Source organism: Leguminivora glycinivorella, chromosome 19 (genome assembly GCF_023078275.1).
Source record: "Leguminivora glycinivorella isolate SPB_JAAS2020 chromosome 19, LegGlyc_1.1, whole genome shotgun sequence".
Lineage (NCBI taxonomy): Eukaryota > Metazoa > Arthropoda > Insecta > Lepidoptera > Tortricidae > Leguminivora > Leguminivora glycinivorella.
The window spans coordinates 7899982-7922378 of record NC_062989.1 but is presented as its reverse complement, the minus strand read 5'-3'; the positions used below and the strand labels follow the sequence as shown (position 1 = coordinate 7922378).

At 39.3% G+C, this 22397-nt stretch overlaps 2 protein-coding genes across 2 annotated transcripts; one reads left to right on the top strand and one right to left on the bottom strand.

Moving 5' to 3' along the window:
- Positions 1-687: 687 nt before the first annotated feature.
- Positions 688-17818, bottom strand: LOC125236469 (protein Red). Its single transcript, XM_048143284.1, has 13 exons — positions 17749-17818; positions 17500-17667; positions 17221-17418; positions 16186-16249; positions 15784-15858; positions 13483-13590; positions 8600-8667; positions 7684-7766; positions 7088-7248; positions 6419-6569; positions 5266-5475; positions 3412-3578; positions 688-1588 (listed from the first exon to the last, which is right to left on the bottom strand). The coding sequence occupies exons 2-13, from the start codon at positions 17643-17645 to the stop codon at positions 1514-1516; spliced, it is 1506 nt and encodes a 501-aa protein (XP_047999241.1). The 5' UTR covers positions 17646-17667; positions 17749-17818; the 3' UTR covers positions 688-1513.
- Positions 17819-18529: 711 nt separating this feature from the next.
- LOC125236641 (macrophage migration inhibitory factor-like) lies at positions 18530-20197 on the top strand. Its single transcript, XM_048143520.1, has 3 exons — positions 18530-18779; positions 18890-19062; positions 19983-20197. Exons 1-3 carry the CDS (start codon positions 18672-18674, stop codon positions 20059-20061), a joined length of 360 nt encoding a protein of 119 aa, XP_047999477.1. The 5' UTR covers positions 18530-18671; the 3' UTR covers positions 20062-20197.
- The last annotated feature ends 2200 nt before the right edge of the window (positions 20198-22397 follow it).

Sequence of the window (22397 nt, the reverse complement as noted above, 5' to 3'; positions counted from 1 at the left end):
TTACAATCTGATTTATAATGTCACTATGACATAGTTCTACAGTGGCCTAGGGTTCCAATTGGTTGACTGTACGTATGTATAATTCATTATGGTATAATACAATATGAAACATAAAGAACGTAATGGAAGAGATACATAAATTATGTAATTATATAAATCATTGCCAACAGAAATTTGTGGCATTCCACACAAAAGGGTCCTTTATGCTTCAACTGCACTAAGGACATTTTCCTCTGAAATTTGAACAGAAATTCACAACTATTGCAGTGAACCCTTTAAACACGAAACGCTGCATATCGTCACTACTTTGAAAAAATCTCGTATCTCACACTGCTCCTCAAAGTTAAAACGCAGTAAGTCTATATGCATTGCATACATACTTATTACATTTTCTTTTCATTGACAGAAGAAGATACAAGTTTTTTTCAAAGTAGTGACGATATGTTGTTCTGATAAAGTCCGTAACATGAGTGTTATCTCATTGCGTCCCTATTTTATATATTAATATTATACACTTCGCGCACAATAAGGCGTTTAGTTCAAGTTCCAAGTAAAAGTAACGATTTTCATACAAGTTGCTAACAGCAACAACATATCGTCACTACTTTTAAAAAAACTTGTATCTTCGTCTGTCAATGAAAAGAAAATTGTAGTAAGTATACTAAGTATGTATGGAATGCATATATACTTACTGCGTTTTAACTTTGAGGAGAAGCATGAGATACGAGATTTTTTTTTAAATAGTGACGATATGTAAACTTAAACCAAGACGATCCATAATTGTATGGTCCTAATTGCCAGAGCCTTATTGAGTCTTCAAGCTACCATTCTTAGTATCATGTAACACGTTACACTTAAAAATAACTAAATAATTGTCCTGCAATAACGTCTTAATATGAAATTCTAGGAAATTCATCTTAATTGCAAATGAAGCACAAGGATTCCTTTTTCATTGAACTGCTGAACGTCCCAAATAGTTAAATGTAATATTGTCTACTTTAGTTTTTTGATACTCGAGTTAAAAAAAATCGTATGATTCAAGTTGATGGTTCTCTAGTGGATGTCATATGGTCATGTAATATTATAAGGTACTTGAACGTTTTTAACAGTGCTATTCTTGTTTTAAAATATAATATCCGTATTATTATTTGATTAATTCATAACATGTCCTACTTAAAAATGGAAACATATAACTCATATAAGGCATCGTTACACTATTAGAAGATGTTTTACTCATATACAGGGGTAATCATTACGCCATATACTTGTTGTACGTATAAACTTTTTAAATATCTGTTATATTTACCGAATAATCGTCTGGCTACATTTAACGATTACACCCTGTATGTTTCTTAGTTATCTTCAAAATTCAAACTTTAAACGGATTGGATTACAGTCATAAATCCATAAGCATAATTTGCCACACAAAGTCTCCACTAATTTGGTAAATAAACCAAATACTTATATCCGTATAATTCCCAACTACAGTAAGAAGTAAAACCAGTAACCTTAGCTAGTATTTCGGCGTCTTGTAGCCTGGCTCGTCGCCTGTCGCGGGCGCCTTTCGTTTTTGAATTATATTTTGAATCTGAAAAGGAGGAATAAATTTAGAAAAATAATAATTAAAATACGACGTCTTCTCTATGTGTCAGTTGCTCAAAGGTTTGCTGGAAAAGATCCCTTAAAGAGATAAGTCTTGTATATTTTACTAGCTTTTGCCCGCGGCTTCGCTCGCGTAATATTCGAAAATTTCGGAATGCTCCATACAAACTTCCATCCCCCATTTTAGGGAAGCGGGGGGTCAGAAAGAGACAAAAGTAGCCTATGTCACTCTCCATCCCTTCAACTATCTCCACTTAAAAAAATCACTTCAATTCATCGCTCCGTTTTGCCGTGAAAGACGGACTAACAAACAGACACACACACTTTCCCATTTATAATATTAAGTATGGATGTTGGTGGTACAATTAAAGATATTGAACTTTCAATGAATGAATGATTTTTAAAACTTTTATATAATACATCAGTTTAGTTCTGTTTGTCTTGCATGCTGTTTATGAACAACAGAAGAAGTGAAGCTATTGTATTTTTTAACCTAAAGCTGAGTTTAGACGAGCAAACTATTGCTGCAAGTTTTGAGACAGAAGTATATGCAAGAAAGAGATGCAGATACTTGCCACACGCTCTTACCTGTAGTTGTGTCTCGAAACTTGCAGCAATAACTGGCTGGTCTAAACTCAGCTTAAGACACTTAACTTAAGTAAAGTTTTAACCTAAGTACTTAAATACCCTTTTCCTGTTTCTATTTCACGATCTAAACTCGATATGTATTATTGAAAATGATTAGTTGAAACGCGGGCTTTTTGCCAATCAATTCATTCAAGTTCAGAACAAGTCCAAATAACTTATCTAATTAGAGTATGATTCATAATTCATTCTCACATTTAGGAACAATTTTGTTTATTGTCTTTATAGGCTACTTGCCTCCTAGTCAAATCAACTTGTTTTTAAGAACTGTCAAAACGAATTTGAACGACTTGCTAATATGGAATTTATATGAAATTGAATTGAGTGACGTCACGGTCAACTCAGTTACTTTATATATTTCTACCTGACTTATTAAACAGAAACTGAATTTAAAAATAACGTCTGTCCATGTTTTTCTTATATCTGATGCTTTATTTCGTGCATGGTATAAAATATTTTAATTACAGTCAAGTTCCCTAATAGTACAGTGATGCATCAAGATACATGGTGTTGAGTATACCTAATATATTAGAGATAGTACATGTTACCCTGTGAGGGCATTACAATGTCTTATATCTATACTTATGAACTATGGTATTACATATTTATGCCTAAAAGGATGTTAAAATTGAATAAAACGTTTAATTGGCGGCGCTATGAACCTAGAGTATGTGATACAACTTTGAATCATTGACACTTCTTTAATAAAGAATAATGTCATTATGTATACGTTAGAAGCGCTTTAGAAACCTGAACTAGTTAATCATAGCTTGTTAAATACAGCATTCTGTTCTGTCATGTTGAGTTTAAAGTCTCTGAGAAAGGGATAAAACAAATATATTTTTTAAATAAAACTGGGCCCTAAGTTTGTATGAATAGGAGGGTAAGTTAGTAAGCTATTTGTTATTTATCTTTATGATTTAGGGCACACCTCGGACACTGATGGCGATCAAATATATGAAAGAGGCGCGTTCCTAGCACACATTCTAAGCTCATTTAGGTGAACGCGTACCAAGCTTGTGTGAGATGACAGGTCGACTGGTCGCGTTGTTGACAGGCGGTAACTGTGAGGTAACCGAGAGCGGGTGGGCGGCACTTTCAGCGGGGAGCGGGAGTGACCATACTGTACGATAGTACTTTTTATTATACTGTGAGAATACTAACCTGTTGCCACTCTCTGTCTAATTCTGCCTTCTCGCTCTTATCCTTGGTCTTCCTTGTCTTGCGTCCATCTTGTGTCTTCACGCCGTACTGGAAGGCAGCCTTAGGTAGCGCTTCCTTGCTACTCATGTAGGCGGAGTACTCTTCTTGAGTATCGAAGTCCCATCGGCCTGACAAATGAAGGTAATTGCAACATTAATCATGACATACATATATGTGGTTAAATATCGTCACTACTTTTAAAAAATCTCGTATCTCATGCTGTTCCTCAAAGTTAAAACGCAGTAAGTCTATATGCATTCCATATATACTTACTACCATTTTCTTTTCATTGACAAACGAAAATACAAGTTTTTTTAAAAGTAGTGACGATATACAGAATAAATACTGGTCGCGTTTTTGACAGGCGGTAACTGTAAAGTAATCAGATCTGCGACATGCTGCCAACGTTCACTTTTCATCATTGCACCGCTCGCCATCGACAGGGCGCTCATCCACACACCTTGCAACCTAAATGGTCTCGCACCGTGCGGTTTCAGAGGAATTTCCTCCCGCGGACGCTCCGGCTGTGGAGCTCCCTGCCGAGTTATTTCCGATGAACGGTATGGGGTTCTTCAAAACAGGAGTGTACAAGTTTCTAATGGGTCAGCAACGCGCATGTGACACTCCCTTGAGTTGCAGGCGTCCATAGGTTACAATGACCGCTTTCCATCAGGCAGACCGTACCTATACATGTTTGCCACCGCCGTGGTATAAAACAAAAAAAAAAACAGATGTACTCACTATTTCGTGCACGGAAACTAGCCGCCTGGACTCATGCCTGATAAATGATGACGCGTCTCCATATTATTCGAAACATCTCGCCAATCGCGATATATCTATATAATCGCACATGGTGTAAGTCATTTTGATGCCAAAACCTACCAGGCGAGTCATGACAGCACATATTAAAAAAAATATTTTTTCCTAAGAAAAAGTGTGACATGAGGAAAGTGGGGTCCACAAAATCAATTTTGGTGTGACGTAATTAATCAATAATACCTAATTTCGCATTAAAGTTATCATCTTTATAGTATTTTGGTATATGTACTCACCAATAGGCCCTTTTTGTTGCCAGCATCCATCTTGGTATAGTCCACTTCATCATCAGAGTCGTCTATAGCGTCATCCATCTCGCGAAGGCCCGGGTAGCACTCAGCGTAGCCCTCGGGCTCCGCTGCAAGGCGGGAGAGTAGGGCCGCTGAGCGTTTGGACCTAAAGTATAACGTATTTTGGTATACTCACCAATAGGCCCTTTTTTGTTGCCAGCATCCATCTTGGTATAGTCCACTTCATCATCAGAGTCGTCTATAGCGTCATCCATCTCGCGAAGGTCCGGGTAGCACTCGGCGTAGCCCTCGGGCTCCGCTACAAGGCGGGAGAGTAGGGCCGCTGAGCGTTTGGACCTAAAGAATAACGTATTTTGGTATACTCACCAATAGGCCCTTTCTTGTTGCCAGCATCCATCTTGATATAGTCCACTTCATCATCAGAGTCGTCTATAGCGTCATCCATCTCGCGAAGGCCCGGGTAGCACTCGGCGTAGCCCTCGGGCTCCGCTACAAGGCGGGAGAGTAGGGCCGCTGAGCGTTTGGACCTAAAGTATAACGTATTTTGGTATACTCACCAATAGGCCCCTTTTTGTTGCCAGCATCCATCTTGGTATAGTCAACTTCATCATCAGAGTCGTCTATAGCGTCATCCATCTCGCGAAGGCCCGGGTAGCACTCGGCGTAGCCCTCGGGCTCCGCTGCAAGGCGGGAGAGTAGGGCCGCTGAGCGTTTGGACTTAAAGTATGATGTATTTTGGTATACTCACCAATAGGCCCCTTTTTGTTGCCAGCATCCATCTTGGTATAGTCAACTTCATCATCAGAGTCATCGATAGCGTCATCCATCTCGCGAAGGCCCGGGTAGCACTCGGCGTAGCCCTCGGGCTCCGCAGCCAGCCGGGACAGTAGGGCCGCGGAGCGCTTGTCGCGCTCTTCGGGGTTGGCACCGCCGGTGCGACGCGGCAGGGGACCGGGACCTAAAAATTAGTGTAGTTAGTAAGTGGATTAGTTCAAAATGTACGTAATGATCTCATATGATACTCTTATAATCTCATATGATACTGTTATAATACTTATAATATATGATACTCTTATAATCTGTGAGTTCTTGTAATTGGCTCTTTGTTTTTTATGTTTGTTGTATTATCTGTGTAAACAGCTGTTGGTACTTACAAGAAATTGATAATTTGAAAAACTGTCAAAACAAAATCTTTAGATTTGGAATAAAATCTTTTCTGTCTTTGAAATAAAACTATGGAAACGGATTATACCGCGTATAATGAATTTGCAATTTCATCTCGACGACGTTTTCAAACGCGTCTTTTCTGCTTTGTCCAAAGGTTGACAGGTAGAGAATGCCTACCAGGCAATTAAGATCGCCTTTTATACATTTTTTTTGTGCAATAAAGTTTTCATAAAATAAATGAAATACTTATGTATAATAGGAAAAGCGAACAAGTCGTCCAGTTGCCCAAGGCAGGCATCGAATCAGTTTATAATTTATATGATAGTGTTTATTTGATATTAAAAAAAAATTCATATCTCTGAATCCGGATAAAAAGAACAATAATCATATTAACTGTTTGTCGTGAAACTTAATTTTTGTTTTAAAGTCACCATCAATAGAAATTGCGAACAATGTAAACAAACTGAATGGTTGCAATATCCATATTCCAACACTATTATGTTGTTTAAATGGTCTAGGATCATGATGTGATATGAATTAACTGAATAATACATTTTTAAGCTAGTATTCGATTAGTCAGAATGGAAATTAAAGGCATTTTGAATACAAGGTTTGTTTACATTGTTCGCAAATTCTGCTGACGGCGACTTTAGTGGAGATATTCTGTGGATTCTCATTTCATTATTTATCATAACAGTCCTTCAAGCAACCATAGTTCATCAAAGACCTCTCACCTTCCTCCTTATCCTGTTCGACGGGTTTGTCGAAGTAGCCCGTCCTTGGCCGCTCGTCGCGCCTCTCTCGCTCGCGCCGCTCGCCAGCGACATAGTCGCCTATATCGCCGTATATTGAGTCGTCGTTGCGACCTTTCTCGGCGTTCTTATCCTGTAAAAATAAAACGTATTTTAATATTAATTTCTTGCGTGTATCTAAAAGAGTGGATAATTTTAAACAAATAAAATATTAAACTTTTAGGAGTCTAAGTCAGTTTTCACACTATGCGATCCGATATCGGATAATAAAAAATGCAAGTTGGCGCCTGTAATGTATGGGATATCGGTCCGACATCCGATATCGGATCGGATAATGTGAAAACGCACTAGCTGAAGTGACAATTGATTGACCTTAAACTCCATATACGATCCCTCTGCGACCGAAGTTTGGCATATGTAGCCGAAAAAGATGGCTTTTCTAGCACAACATCATTGAACTGACCTTAGTCTTCTTAAGTTTCCTGTGCCGGCCGTGGCGGAGGTAGCTGAATATCTGAGTGAGCTTCTCTAGCACAACGTCGTTAGCGCTGGCGGCGAAGCTGCGTTCGTCTGGCTCGGGCACGTCGGCTTTACTGCGCGTCAGCGTGGTAGGGATGTCGCTGTCTGTACAGTATGTCTACATGAACTGACCTTAGTCTTCTTAAGTTTCCTGTGCCGGCCGTGGCGGAGGTAGCTGAATATCTGAGTGAGCTTCTCTAGCACAACGTCGTTAGCGCTGGCGGCGGAGCTGCGTTCGTCTGGCTCAGGCACGTCGGCTTTACTGCGCGTCAGCGTGGTAGGGATGTCGCTGTCTAGACGTTTAACTTTAATGATATATATGAATCGTGCGTGATTAGAGCTGGGTCACGAGAATAAAAATGTGAAACTATTTTTAACAGCTGAGGGCCGCCATCTTGCCGAGTGAATAGGCTCGGGTGAGGCAAATATGTGGGCACGAGCACGGACGTTGGCCGCGTAAGGCTGAGGGTCCCCTCTCCCTAAGCGTGTCGCGAGCGTCGGCGTCCGGCCAACCGTATGGCAAAGCCTGACTCCGCGGCTTCTTTTTCCATACAGTTGGCCCGACGCCGACGCTCGTGAGACGCTTAGGGCCCCTTCTAGTTAAGATCTCAGTGCCGTGGTTGTTGAGTAAAATTCATCGTACTACGTGGTTTAAATCTCCATTATAAATGTGCAAACACATTGTATTATATTTTAGATATGTAAAAGACGAACACAGTGACACATACCTATAGTTCCTTCCTCGTCGAGTTCGACCACATACGCCATGCGGCCCGGAGCGAACAGCTCATTGCGGGTCACTTTCTTGTTCCTAAAATAAACACACACGATTCGTATTCAAGAATGTCTAAGTGTAAGGCTCGCTCGCTCATATTGGGCGTTATGCGGGGCAGGGCATGCGGCGAGCATGTGAAACAATTGAAACTCATAACTGTCCTGAGTCGACGCTGATAGCGCACAAGGACCATCCCACCCACCAAAGAGGATCGATTATTAAAGAGAGTTACTGTCAAAGTAAAATGTGTAATCACAGTCCATAGACTGCCATCTCTCGACACAGGCTTAAAACTTTTGAACCTCAGTTTTGACTATTTGGCCCATATTCTTAGCTTGATATGTTTTAAAATGTCAAATATTAATATTAGCGCCATCTAGCCGAGCGTACCCCAAAGGTGTATCGCCATCTAGCTCACCGTACCTTTTTCTGTGGTTTTGGGGTACGTTTTTTTCTTAGACTTTATCTGTCTATACAAAGTTATATAGGTCTTTGCACCCACTAAAAGAAAGGACTGTCTAGGACGGTTAATTTACTTTTATATATCCATCAATTCAGTGGAGTATATTTTAACAAAACTGGCTTACAACTTCTCACATTGTCTTTATGAGCGTTAATTTTTTGCAAAATAAGCGCCTAAAACCTTCGGAATTTTGAGTCAATTTTAATGAGTATTTACTCAGCAGGATTATTTCTAGCAGGTAGTTTAACACTTTCGAAACCGGGCTCTACGCGGCGCTACGACATTTTCGCTACATACGGGGAAACCCATGTAATCGGCTACGCTTCTACGAGCGGTGTGCCCGACAGTCGGGTTCTTGGTAGCGAAAGTGTTAAAAAGATTGTCGCAATAAAAAAATATTCCTTACTTCTGATCCATGACCATGTTGTAAATATTTTTCCCCATTTGTGTTTTGAATTGAATTTCTTCTTCTTGCTGAAAAATATAGATTTAAATAAACAATTGTGTTGCTAAATAAAGTTCCAGCTGAAATAAATTTACAGCAACATTACAATATTATTATTACTGACTGAGGTAATAAGCGACTTAACTAACACATTTCTTGGACCATTTGATGTCTGAATTAATTAAATAAATTAAATTAAATTAATATTTGTTTGTGGAAAACTCACATTCTCTCAAGAACAAGATAGATTGTTAAAATAGGTTTTAAAGTTTGTAAATCTGAAACTTTCAACAAAACTTCAAAAGTTTAAAGCTCGGACACACATACGCGTTTTGAGAGTGTAGGTGTAGGCGGAGCGTTAGCGGAGCGCAATGATAGCAGTGCGCCGGACGAACGCTGGCGTTGCGCCCAGCGGACGCCGGCGGGAACTAACGAGCGCGGAGTGCGAGTGTAATGCGCGCGGATTGCGAGTGGAACGCCAGCGTTCCTCCGGCGCACCGCTATCATTGCGCTCCGCTAACGCTACGCTATCAAAACGCCTTTATGTGTGGCGGAGGCTTTAAAGTTGACTCTGAACATGCAGTCACTGACACCAACCGTCAACAGGTTTATAACATCGCACAAAAAGTAAAACTATCTGACGAAATCTTATCTCTAGAGCCATGTTTCTTTAACGAGCATCTCACAAAAAAGAACCGCCAGTTATTTCGTGAGGCCCGCCTGCGAGCTAAACATTATGATTTTAAATTCTGCTGGATCAAAAATGGCAAAATTTTCGTCAGAGAAAAGGAAGGTGTTCATGCTTCTGCAATCAAGTGCCAAACAGACCTGGATGCTCGTATTGGTCTGCCCCCGCTGGCAGAGCCTTCAGCCAACCCTTCCGGAAACTGCACAAATTATCTATAAAATATTGTTTAGATATAGATATATTTATATATATCTACACACGCACTCATTCCACATCATTATATCTACACATATACACAAATACACCTCATATGTATACGCATACTTTAATCCCCTGGAACTTTTGTTGGCGATAATGATGCCTGGCGGACGAGTTCATTTCTTCTCTCAAGAGTACCTCACGTTTTGTTTATTGAGTGACATTGACAACTGCATTGTGCTTTATTTAATTAATTTCGGTATTCACATTCAACGATGATTTAGGGTCACATTTAGATAATTCATTTACCATTAAATGTCACTCATTCAACAGTATTGAATCATGTTCCCAGGTACTAACAAATGGTCATTTTAAATTACTTTGTTTTAACATAAGAAGTATTCAACATAACTTTAATGATTTTGCTGTCGCACTTAAACGTTTTAATACGATTTTTGATATGATTATTTTAACGGAGTGCTGGCTTCAGGATAACTCGATTGTTGGTCAACTTCCAGGTTACAATTCATTCCATACTACTAATCATTTGAATAAAAGCTGTGGTGTAACCATTTATGTAAGTAACTCTCTGTGCGCCGTTGTTGAGGAACCAACTGTGTCGGGGGCTGACTTCTTACTAGTCCGGGTTCAGAACATCTCTGTTCTAGGAATATATCGCTCGCCGTCTTTAACTGATTTTGAGGCATTCAATCGTTCCCTGGATTCAGCATTAAAGAGCGTAAGTAACAGCTCCTCCATAATTGTTGCAGGAGACATAAATATTGATTTGCTCTCTGAGAGTCAGAGTTCCATAACAGGTGACTACCTTGCCCTGATGGCCTCTCATGGTTTGCTACCTGCGATAACGGCGCCTACAAGAGGAAGAGCGTGCCTGGATCACATCTTCATAAAAACCGATCACAGTGCTGCGGGTATGGTATGCAAAAGTGCGATAACTGATCACGACTTAACTATAGTGAATGTATCTCGTGCCATCACTGGTTGCGGTCGCGACCGTAACGCTTGCCGGACCAACATCCAAGAAATATCAGCTGAGCTACGTGATACTGACTGGGAGCCTGTAACAAGCTGCGAAGATGTTAACACTGCTGTTTCAGCCTTCAATAATATTATTTCTAGCGCAGTAGACAAACACACTAGCATAGTCAAACTTAGCCGCAGAAGGTTCAACCTAAAGCCGTGGATGACGCCTGGCTTAATAAGATGTATGAGACATCGTGATAGCCTCCACTTACAGGTAAGAAGAAATCCCGATAACGAAATTCTGAAAGCTAAATATATTCGTTACAGGAATTTTTACGGACAATTACTACGTAATATTAAAAATCAATATGACAACGCAGACCTTACCCGCAATAGCAACAACCCGAAAAAGCTCTGGAAATCAATAAAGAGAATTTGTGAATATCCAAATAGCAACTCCGATGCCGGTGAACTAACAAAAATTTCCACAACTACTCAGGAATCTCTGAATTTTTGTAATAGCCATTTTGCATCTATAGGCGAAAATTTAGCTGGTCAAATCATGAAGAGGCTCAATACTACTCAACAGAGTCTCGCGTCTTCTTGTTTACAAGGCAGAGTCCCCACTACATCTTTCTTTCTTGCCCCAACGGATCCTCATGAAGTAAGTTGTTTTATAAAAAACTTAAAAAACGAGAGTGCGCCTGGGCCAGACGGATACAGGCCTGCTCTAATAAAAGGTATCAGGGAATTTATTTGTGTACCGCTCGCACATATTTTCAATTTAAGTCTGCGTTCAGGATTATTCCCCGAGGCGTGGAAGAGGTCCGTGGTGTCACCAATATTTAAATCTGGTCAGAAAAATAATCCCGACCACTACCGCCCGATATCCCTTCTTTGCATTTTTTCCAAATTATTAGAAAAAGTTGTAAACAAACGCCTTACAAGTTTCTTAGAAAAATATAAACTTTTATCTGACAGACAGTTTGGTTTTAGAAAGGGTAGATCCACTGAGAATGCCGTCGTACTACTGTCAGACCTAATCGCTAAACAGCTTGATCGGGGAAAACACTGTATCGGAGTTTTTCTTGATCTGGCAAAAGCCTTCGATACTGTCTCAGCGCCGATTCTTCTCAAAAAACTTGAATACACTGGCATAAGAGGTTCGGCGCTGGGATGGTTCGAAAGCTATCTCACAAATCGTGCGCAGCATGTCAGAGTCGGCGATACCGTAAGTAGCGATTTGCCTATCAAATTCGGTGTCCCACAGGGCAGCATCCTGGGGCCAACGCTCTTTCTTATATATATGAATGACATTCTATCAATCCAGATGCAGAACACTGAGATGATATGTTACGCTGATGACACTGTGGTCCTCTTCAGTGGTCGGTCGTGGCCTGAGGTAAAGTCGTTGGCAGAGACTGGCATGTCGCGTGTAGCTGACTGGTTAGATAGAAATTTACTTACTCTGAATACTAAAAAAACTAAATTTTTAACTTTTCATAAAACCTTTTCATCTGCGCCTCACTCTTGTAATACTTTGGCTTTGTCTTCCAGTTTCGGTTCACGCGACTCCATTGACCGTGTGGAAACGGTCACGTATCTCGGAGTGGCAATTGACCAAAAACTGTCCTTTAGATCACACATTAAAATATTGTCAGGCAGGGTTAGAAAAATTATTTATATCATGAAACTTCTAAGAGGCGGAGGGTCCCAAGTTGTATTAAAATTAGTATATTTTGCACTCTGCCAATCTATTATTCAGTACTGTATTGCAGCCTGGGGTGGCGCCGCCAAAAGCGTAATGATAGAATTAGAACGGGCGCAGCGAGCCGTACTGAAGGTAATGTTGAGGAAACCTTTTCGTTATCCCACCGACGAGTTGTACAGAGAAACATCAGTTCTTAGAGTTCGTCAACTTTTCATAGTAAAAGCTGTTACAGAATCTCATAGAATTGCTGTATCTTCTGTTGACCACATCAGGCGACGTCTGAAGCGTATTAATCACCTTACTATTTCTTGTCCTAGAGCCCATACTGCGTTCGCCAAACGCTTTCCATTCTTTCTACACCCTACAGTCTACAACAGGGTCTCCAAGATATGTAACTTTGATGACTTCTCTTGTTCTATCTTAAAATCAAAAACTAAAAAATGGCTTCTTTCTCAGTCCTACGATCAAACAGAAGAAATAATTCATACTTAGTTGCGTATACTCACACACACACACACACACACACACACACACACACACACACACACACACACACACACACACACACGCGCACACTCATTAAATGTCACTTCTACATATGCATGTCTGCCCTGTTTACTTAGTTTAAATAGCTTTTTTTTTTTTTATTGTCTCTGTGCATGCACTTTTCTAGAATTTAATGTAATTTGTATTACCTTTGTAAAAATATTTTTCAAAAAACAAAACGGCCAACATATTCCGTTTAGACAAAGTCCCACAGTTAAATCTATTTTTTCGGTTCCCGAGATACAGGCTGCGCCTAGTTTGGGGCCGACGGATATAACCTTAATGGCAAAAATGTAATTATGTTAAGTTCTGCTTGGAAATGTACCTATATAGATATTTTTTGGCAAATAAACGATTTATGATTATGATTTATGATTATGTGTGTCAGATATTTAGGCACTGGTCCCACCGCGAGCTAGTAAGCTATGAGCTATCGGCTATAAAAACGAACAAAAGATACGCACCCCCGTGCAAATAAAAGAGACACTGCGATTTTAATAGCTCACCGCTGGGCGAGTAACTATAAACATCGTCGTGTCTCTTTTATTTGCACGGGAGTGATTATCTTTTGTTCGTTTTTATAGCCGATAGCTCATAGCTTACTAGCTCGCTGTGGGACCAGTGCCTTAAACAGCCTTTTTTTTGTACAATGTTATTAATCCATGGTTTTTGAGTAAAGCACAGTCAGAAATATTTTATGAAAACCTATAAACTCACCGGAACAACCTCCTTCTTTTCTTTGACAGCCTCCACGGGAGGCGCTGATACAAGCCGCTCCATCTCCGCCTCCTGTTCTTGTTCACGCGTTTGGATCTCCGAACGCACCTAACAAATCATTTTATTAAAATTAATACTCATACTCATTTATTTATAATATTGTTACATATGGTATATTAAAATTAAAATTATTATATTAGTATTCGTAGTTTGATTTGTCTAAATATGGTAATACATTTTTAAATTACATTAAGGACCATTGAGCATTATATAATATTAGAATAAAATGGATACAATGTTTTGTGAATGTTAATTAAATAATTTAAAAGATGTAGAATTCATTCATGTCATAAAAAGCGTGGGCGATAAGCCATTTTTTTAACGCTCGTGTGAATTGGTTCGAAGATTCTATACAGGTTATGTCTTTGGGAAGTTTGTTAAAAATCTTGGGACCTTGTACCTGCATAATGTTCATTCTATGCAAACAATCTGACCCCCGGGAATACTTAAGCATAATATATCTACATTATCCCAGCCGGCGTATCGTACTTCCAATTTTATCACTAATCCACGTAGATAAGATATCTGTCACTCTCACACTGACATACTTGCCAAAACGTGACAGACACTTTATCCACGTGGATAAGTGATAAAATTGGAAGCATAATTCGCCGGCTGTACTCTTTATAGGTTTTGTCAAAGTAAATAAATTAATTAAAAGTAAACAAAATGAACCTCGATTAGTTCTACAGAACAGAACAATAATCACATACAATAAACAAGAGGTTAAGCGATAAAGCGGGAGGCTTAGGAGGGAAGATATCTGTCACTCTCACACTGACATACTTGCCAAAGCGTGACGGACACTTTATCCACGTGGATAAGTGATAAAATTGGAAGCATAATTCGCCGGCTGTACTCTTTATAGGTTTTGTCAAAGTAAATAAATTAATTAAAAGTAAACAAACTGAACCTCGATTAGTTCTACAGAACAGAACAATAATCACATACAATAAACAAGAGGTTAAGCGATAAAGCGGGAGGCTTAGGAGGAAGATATCTGTCACTCTCACACTGACATACTTGCCAAAGCGTGACGGACACTTTATCCACGTGGATAAGTGATAAAATTGGAAGCATAATTCGCCGGCTGTACTCTTTATAGGTTTTGTCAAAGTAAATAAATTAATTAAAAGTAAACAAACTGAACCTCGATTAGTTCTACAGAACAGAACAATAATCACATACAATAAACAAGAGGTTAAGCGATAAAGCCTCCCTGGCTGCCATGGTAGCCGACTTGAAAAAGACAACTTAATTTCATCATCATCCTCCTTGCGTTATCCCGGCATTTGCCACGGCTCATGGGAGCCTGGGGTCCGCTCTGACAACTAATTCCAAGATTTGGCGTAGGCACTAGTTTTACGAAAGCGACTGCCATCTGACCTTCCAACCCGAAGGGTAACTAGGCCTTATTGGAATTAGTCCGGTTTCCTCACGATGTTTTCCTTTACCGAAAAGCGACTGGCAAATATCAAATGACATTTCGCACATATGTTCCGAAAAACTCATTGGTACAAGCCGGGGTTCGAACATCCGGATCGAAAGTCGCACGCTCTTGCCGCTAGGCCACCAGCGCTTCCATTAAAAGACATCTTAATTTATTTCGGCATAATTAAAAATTGCATTTTGATTTTTGGAGTATGGGTCTTGAAAGGTTAGCTACGTGTATATATATACTCTTGGATATTAACCGCATTAAACATTTAAAATGTAATAAGTAGAGATGGGCCGAATATTCGGTAAATATTCGGTATTCGGCATATCCGGCAAGTTTTTCAATGTTCGTATTCGGCCGAATAATTCGGTTGCATTGCCGAATATTTGCCGAATAAACAAAGTACATAACTAATGAATATCTTACGTATTCCATTCGAAGATAAGCTCCTATTTTAGTAGCTTTCTAAGGAACTACTAAAAACAGATAATTAACTATGCGTCAAAATATAAATACAAAGTTGAAAAAACCGTAGTTTAAGAGTTGAGAAGAGTTCAGAGTTGTTTTAACTAAGATTTAGTTAAATCCACTAAATCGTAAGAACATATGTAGTTCTAGTAACATATACATATAAACATTATCAATCATTTGACAGTTTTAATCTTAACATCCGCTTTCTAAATATTCCGTAACCGAATATTCGGCCGAATGTTCGGTTCGGTAAGAGCTGAACCGAAAGTTCGGCCGAATATTCGTATTCGGCCCATCTCTAGTAATAAGTATATTAATTGTTCTTATCTTACCTTTTGCAATAGAGCATAATCAAGACCTTTCACCAAGTGAGTATGTTCCATGTCACCACCAAGATATTTGGATTCCTGAAATAAAAGTTTGTTTCAGTTTATTGTTACAAATTATCCATACTAATATTAGAAATGGGAAAGAGTGTGTATCTGTTTGTCTGTCTTTCACGCAAAACGGAGCTACAAATTGACGTGATTTTTTAGGTGGAGATAGTTGAAGGGATGGAAAGTGACATAGGCTACTTTCTAAGAAAGTCACGGGCAAAAACTAGTAAAATACTAGAATTAGTAGTCTACTACATATTAGAATTAGTAGTCTTGCCAGGCTAAGGCTAAGTCTGAAACAGATAGCATTAACATCACAATCATCAGTTGATACTGCTGTGTAGAAAATAAACATACCTGAATAAGTTGTCTCCTCCTTTCTTTGGCATCCATTCCTGATTTAACATCTGGTGCCACAGCTCTAAAAATATAAAATCACATCAAATCCAGTTGTCAGACATCTTAGTGACAATGAAACAGTTAAAAATCGTTTAATTCGGTTTTTAACCCCTGACGCAAAAACAATGGGGTGTTATAAGTTTGACGTGTCTGTCTGTCTGTTTGTCTGTGTGTGTGTCTATCTGTGGCATCATAGCTCCCGAACGGATGAACTGATTTCAGTTGAGCCAGTTGGGAATGTTCTTAGCCAAGTTCCAAGTTTCATGAAAATCGGTCCACTATGTTGCGGTTGGGGGGTTTTTCAAAATGTTAAGTTTTGTGGTTAGGTTATTGAGTAACAATGTGTTATGTAACTAGGAGGACAGGACGTGCGACAGACGAACTTGGACCTGCTTGAATGCACACTGGTCCAATAATTTCTGCCGACTGTGCCACAAAGGCCAAAGAGATGTTTGCAAAATTTTCCTTCCTTTCTCTTAATGCTTAAATTCCTTAGGGTGGCCTACAGCAACATATAGGCTGTAAAAATGTTGCTAACATACATAAATCTTAAGTATAGATGTAGTGCGAAAAGATTTGAAGAGGATATACAAACGTGTCATGCTATTTCAGTCAGTCTCAGTACATCATGTACTGACATTGACTGAACTAGCATGACAATAACCTAACCACAAAATTAAAATTTTGAAAAACCCCCGACCGTGACATAGTGGACCGATTTTCATGAAACATGGCTAAGAACACTCCCGACTAACACAGCTTTCAAATAAAAAAAACTAAATCGAAATCGGTTCATCCATTCGGGAGCTACGATGCCACAGACAGACAAACAGACAGACAGACAGGTCAAACTTATAACACCCCGTCGTTTTTGTGTCGGGGGTTAAAAATGAACATTTCCGGAAAAATATGAATGAAACACTTTTTACATTACATCTATAACATTGTTGTGGACCATTTGCCACTCAAAAAAAAACTTTGCTCTCTGTTTACCTATAAGCACTGCTAGTGTTGCTGGTAGGGTCTGTAGGCCCAACATCATTGGACCCATCTCTCCTCTCCCTAGCTCGGTCTCTGTACTTCTCCGCTAACTCTGCCAGCTTATTGTCTTCCTGTTTCTTTAGAGCAGCATAATATGACTTTTTCTTGCGACGAAGCTCACTTTTATTTTCTGTTGGTGGTGGCATGGAACTAAAAGAGTAAAAAAAGTTTATTAGCACATACATTAAATATCTATACTGATATTTTTAAAGTTAATAAGAAAAAAATTACCCAGCATTGGCCATGGCCTCGCGCACCGAGCCAGCGGGATGGGCACCAGATGCAGGCGTAGCCCTGGGCGTCATGAGGAGTTTTCTGAAATCCTCGTTTGTGAGCCTCTGAGACATTGGGGTCTCCTCCCCAGTGCGATCCTCCATGATTACTTTTTTCTGTGTTGGTCTAAATCAAAATTTTACTGTATCGGCTAATTGTTTATTAGTAGTGATAGTAACGGCGTAACTAGAATATCAATTTATTTACAATAAAGAATTTCCGAGCTAATGCAAGGTGCTATTTATCTTGACACTCTTGACAAATACGAAATGTCAACACGTACCATAGACAATAAAATTTATGAATATGGTGCGCTGTTTAAGTTATATGGCCGCTGTACACACATGGCCAACAGTTCCACCAACCCCCTTGGCCATGTGTGTAGAGGGCTACTTGGCCGTAAGTTGGCAGTTGGCGCTTGCGCTTGCCGGCCAACCGATTCGTGTCGGTTTTTTGTCCACACATCAAAGGATCTTGGCGCCAATGGCCAACTGCGTTTACACGTTGGCGCTTCATTCAGTTGGTCGTCAGCCGTCAGAGAGGACAGTAGTGATATATTTACGAAAATAATAAGTTTATCTATGCCAATAATAGTGTAGATTTTAGGAAATAAAATAACCTTGCAAATGTTTAATGTATTTCCTAAAAAAGATAAATGTTCTTATCAGAATATTCAAAAAATTGTTAATATTGCAAATAATTTAATTTTACTACGGGGTTATTAATTTTTAATATTTTTTTTCTGACAACGTCTATGACCAAGAATTTCCTAGATTTTTTCATTACACGTCCATCTTTCATGAAGAGCCAATGCCAAGTGATTGGTTCGCCAATGTGTAAACAGCGGCTCTTATCTTGGCCAAGGGGTTTCACAAAGGGCTGGTGGAACCGTTGGCCATGTGTGTACAGGGGCCAATAGATTTAAACACAGAATCTATAGTGACAATAGTGACATTTGTTTGACATTGTCTGAAGTTAGTTTCTCAAGTTTCAGTAGTTTCACTACTTGCTGCCGGTTTCCGTTCCACTGCAGTATTTTCAGAGTTTCGTGTTACTACTGTGTTAAAGTAAAATAAAAATAGCAGCAGTATTTATACAACTTCTACTGTGAGCGGACACTAGTTCTGATCATGCCGCATTTCAGGATCGAGACAAACGTCCCGCGGGACCAAATCCCAAAGGATTTTGTTTCCAAAGCAGTTCCAATACTTGCTAAAGCTCTTGGAAAACCGGAACAGGTAAACAGTTTGTTTTTAAATGATGTTTACAATAAAACTACACAAGAAGCTTCTAAAATACCTAAATTGCCATCAGTTATTATCACTATTTTTTTTTATTATATTTGTAGTACTGCGTAGTGTCCGTGCATCCGGATGTGATGATGAGCTTCAGCGGATCCACTGCACCTTGCGCTATTGGAAATGTGATGTCTATTGGAGCCCTGGGTGTGGAACAAAACAAGAAACATGCCAAAGTTCTTTTTGAACTTGTAGAGAAAGAGTTAGGGGTGCCTTCAGACCGGTAAGCGTATAAATTATAATATATGTACATATTAAGAAATCAGAATGTCTTCTTCGTGGACTTAGATGATCAGGATCTGATTTAAACTACCTAGTTTCTAGTTTGGCTTCTTAAAAATAAATAAATAATACTTACCTATGAAATACTAAATGTAATCATGAGAACCTATTATAGCAAGTCAATAATTGTCTATTATTGTGAATGTCTAATGCATATTTAATCTTGATTACAATTTAGATCATAAAAGCTGAGCTGTTTATGTTAACAAACGCAATAACGTTCCAATCCATCTGAAATTGTCATTGAAATGAAAGACTTTTGTTTTTCATACAAGGTCTAAAACTTAATGACAATTTCATGTGGATTGGAACGTTATTGCGTAACTACATCCCATTATGAATTAATTGAATATGGAATATTATTAAATTACTGACAGAAAGAAACAATGGAACTTTATAGCACATTAACAACATGCTATTATATTATTTAAACAACCTTTAGAAACAGTTCCCATTTGAGGTGCTTAGTCACTGCTACAGTACCTACTAATTGAGATATAACCAGTGTACTGTTGAGTTTACAAACATCTTTACAAGCCAACATGCCAAAAATATGTATATTTACAGTCTGTACTTTTAGGTATTAAAAAAACATGAACAAACAAGATTACAACATTTATAGTAACCATCCCGATACAAAACTAAGGGGGTCTGTCACTGAGCGACCTGTATTTAACCTTCTTATTTGGTTGTGTAATGTTTTCATTTACCCACATAAGGAGCCAAATTAGGGTAGATTTTGTTTACATGTATAAAAAAAAAATGCTTTATTTCAGAAAAACCTTGTATTTAAAAACCTAAAGATACAGACTATGATGACCTATTTCATAACACTCTAATACTCCGTTGTTTTCATTTCAGGATGTACATCACATTCCAAGATGAACCGACAGGCAACGTGGGCTTCAAGGGAACTACCTTCCATGCTATTTTTGGATAAACACTGAATCTGTTTAAATTTATAAGGTTTTTAAAATAAAATCTATGTACATGTAGAACAGTCATAAAGTTTTCGTATGATTAAAGCATTTATTATTAAGAAAATTATTTATTTAATAAAGAAATTAAGACTGTAATCTATATTCCTTATTAATCACATGATAGCGATTATCATCATCAATATCATGAACATAAAAATCAAAATCAGAATGTAGGTAATTTATTCACTTGCAAAGAACAGTTACACATTTCAAAACACATTTATCTTTCCCATAACACTTAAATTCAACAAGCATTGGAAAACAATTGAATTATTTACAAATCTATAGCCACCTTATTATAGTAAGTAGATAACAGATAACAAACGACCACACACTAGCGCGACCTTGGATTTATTTATGTAAGTGAGAGCGGAAATATTTTTTTCTCACTCATAGACTGGATGTGATGTGAGAGACAAAACTTTGTCACCCGTGGGCGCATACCCTTAGGCAGCGTTCCGCGTGTCTCGGGGCGCGCAACGGACGTCTCCGCCAAGCCGCCTGAATGTAATTCAAAAAACGTCCGTTGCGCGCCCCGAGACATGCGCCTTATGAGTGTGGATGGTTCCTTAGGCAGCGTCCCCACTTAGGCGTCTCGCGGCGCGCAACGGACGTCTCCGCCACGCCGCCTGAATGTAATTCAAAAAACGTCTCCTCAGTACATTTTGTATAGGAAGGACGTAAAGCTAGGAACATACTACGCGGACGTCCGTCGTAAAACGACCGCGACCGCGACCTATCAGTGTGCACGGAACAAAACATCCAGAGAGCCAGATTTCAATCGGACGTCCGTGCGCTCAAGGCCACGTCCGCGTCCGTCGACCGATAGTTTGCACGGTTATGTGTATTTCCATTGTCCAGATTCCCGTCCGCGGTCCGATTTACGACGGACGTCCGCGTAGTGTGTTCCTAGCTTAAGACGCGCCTCAAGCTAGGAACATACTACGCGGACGTCCGTCGTAAAACGACCGCGACCGCGACCTATCAGTGTGCACGGAACAAAACATCCAGAGAGCCAGATTTCGATCGGACGTCCGTGCGCTCAAGGCCACGTCCGCGTCCGTCGACCGATAGTTTGCACGGTTATGTGTATTTCCATTGTCCAGATTCCCGTCCGCGGTCGATTTACGACGGACGTCCGCGTAGTGTGTTCCTAGCTTCAGGCGGCGCGGCGCGTTTTGAACACAGAATTACAGTTAAACCAGAATGAGTAGTTAGGTCAAAAAGTGTGTCCACATGAGAGGTCATTGTTTGGGCTGGTGTCCCTCTCGTACTTACTGACAATGTCAACATTATTTAGTGACGTCATCACTGTCATACATTGGGGATACCAGTCAGTTTTCAAAGTTATGGTTTAACACTTTCGAAACCGGGCTCTACGCGGCGCTACGACATTTTCGCTACATACGGGGAAACCCATGTAATCGGCTACGCTTCTACGAGCGGTGTACCCGACAGTCGGGTTCTTGGTAGCGAAAGTGTTAAGACAAGTTACTACCAAATCTACTAATACCCATTTGAACATATTTTTTAATTATACAAATCTTTGATTTATTGGCATCAAAATAATTACATTTTAATTATTTCCCAATTCTTTGAAATATATTGAAACCCTAGTTTGAATATGACACTAAAATAATATAAGAAGTTATAAAGTCAGGTAATATACAGATAAAAATACTACTACTATGGTAACCTCATTAACACTGGCCACACGTGCGAGAGGGACACCAGCCCAAACAATGCCCTCTCATGTGGACCGTTTTCACTAGTCTGATACGATCACCTTTCGGTCTCAGTGATGAGGTTCAATTTAGTATGGCAAAGAATGTGATCCCACAATCTAGTTTAATAATTCTAAATCTATGGTTTTGAATTACATTCAGGCGGTGTGGCGGAGACGTCCGTTGCGCGCCGCAAGACATGCGTCTTATGGTCCCTTACGTCCAAAAAAGAAAATCCCAGAACAATTATTACTACCCATGTAAAGCAAATTTTAAAAATTAAGGTGTTAAATTGTCCCATAGAAATTTGAATTTCGCGCCTTTTTTATAGTGACAACTTACTTTTTGGTTAACATGCCTTGCACGCAACTTACACGTCAGTAATAAAAGCGGCAAATTAAAAATTAATACGAACGATAAACTTGCTATATAAAAAAATTGGTTGTCTGTAAAGTCGGTTTACGGACGGTAGTTTAACGTGATAACGTCAAACATTACAGTAGTATAGACAGGGGCGGTCAGAGTATAGCAAAAGGGGCCCGATTCTGGGACTTTTTTCACGTTTTTTTATT

Excerpts from the sequence above, each read along its gene's own strand:
- LOC125236469 (XM_048143284.1), bottom strand. The coding sequence starts at position 17,645 with ATGGAGGATCGCACTGGGGAGGAGACCCCAATGTCTCAGAGGCTCACA. Across the intron at positions 13,591-15,783 it reads ATTATGCTCTATTGCAAAAG|GTGCGTTCGGAGATCCAAAC; the intron begins GTAAGATAAGAA and ends ATGATTTGTTAG. Across the intron at positions 8,668-13,482 it reads AAAAGAAGGAGGTTGTTCCG|CAAGAAGAAGAAATTCAATT; the intron begins GTGAGTTTATAG and ends TATATTTTTCAG.
- LOC125236641 (XM_048143520.1), top strand. The coding sequence starts at position 18,672 with ATGCCGCATTTCAGGATCGAGACAAACGTCCCGCGGGACCAAATCCCA. Across the intron at positions 18,780-18,889 it reads CTCTTGGAAAACCGGAACAG|TACTGCGTAGTGTCCGTGCA; the intron begins GTAAACAGTTTG and ends TTATATTTGTAG. Across the intron at positions 19,063-19,982 it reads TTAGGGGTGCCTTCAGACCG|GATGTACATCACATTCCAAG; the intron begins GTAAGCGTATAA and ends TTTTCATTTCAG.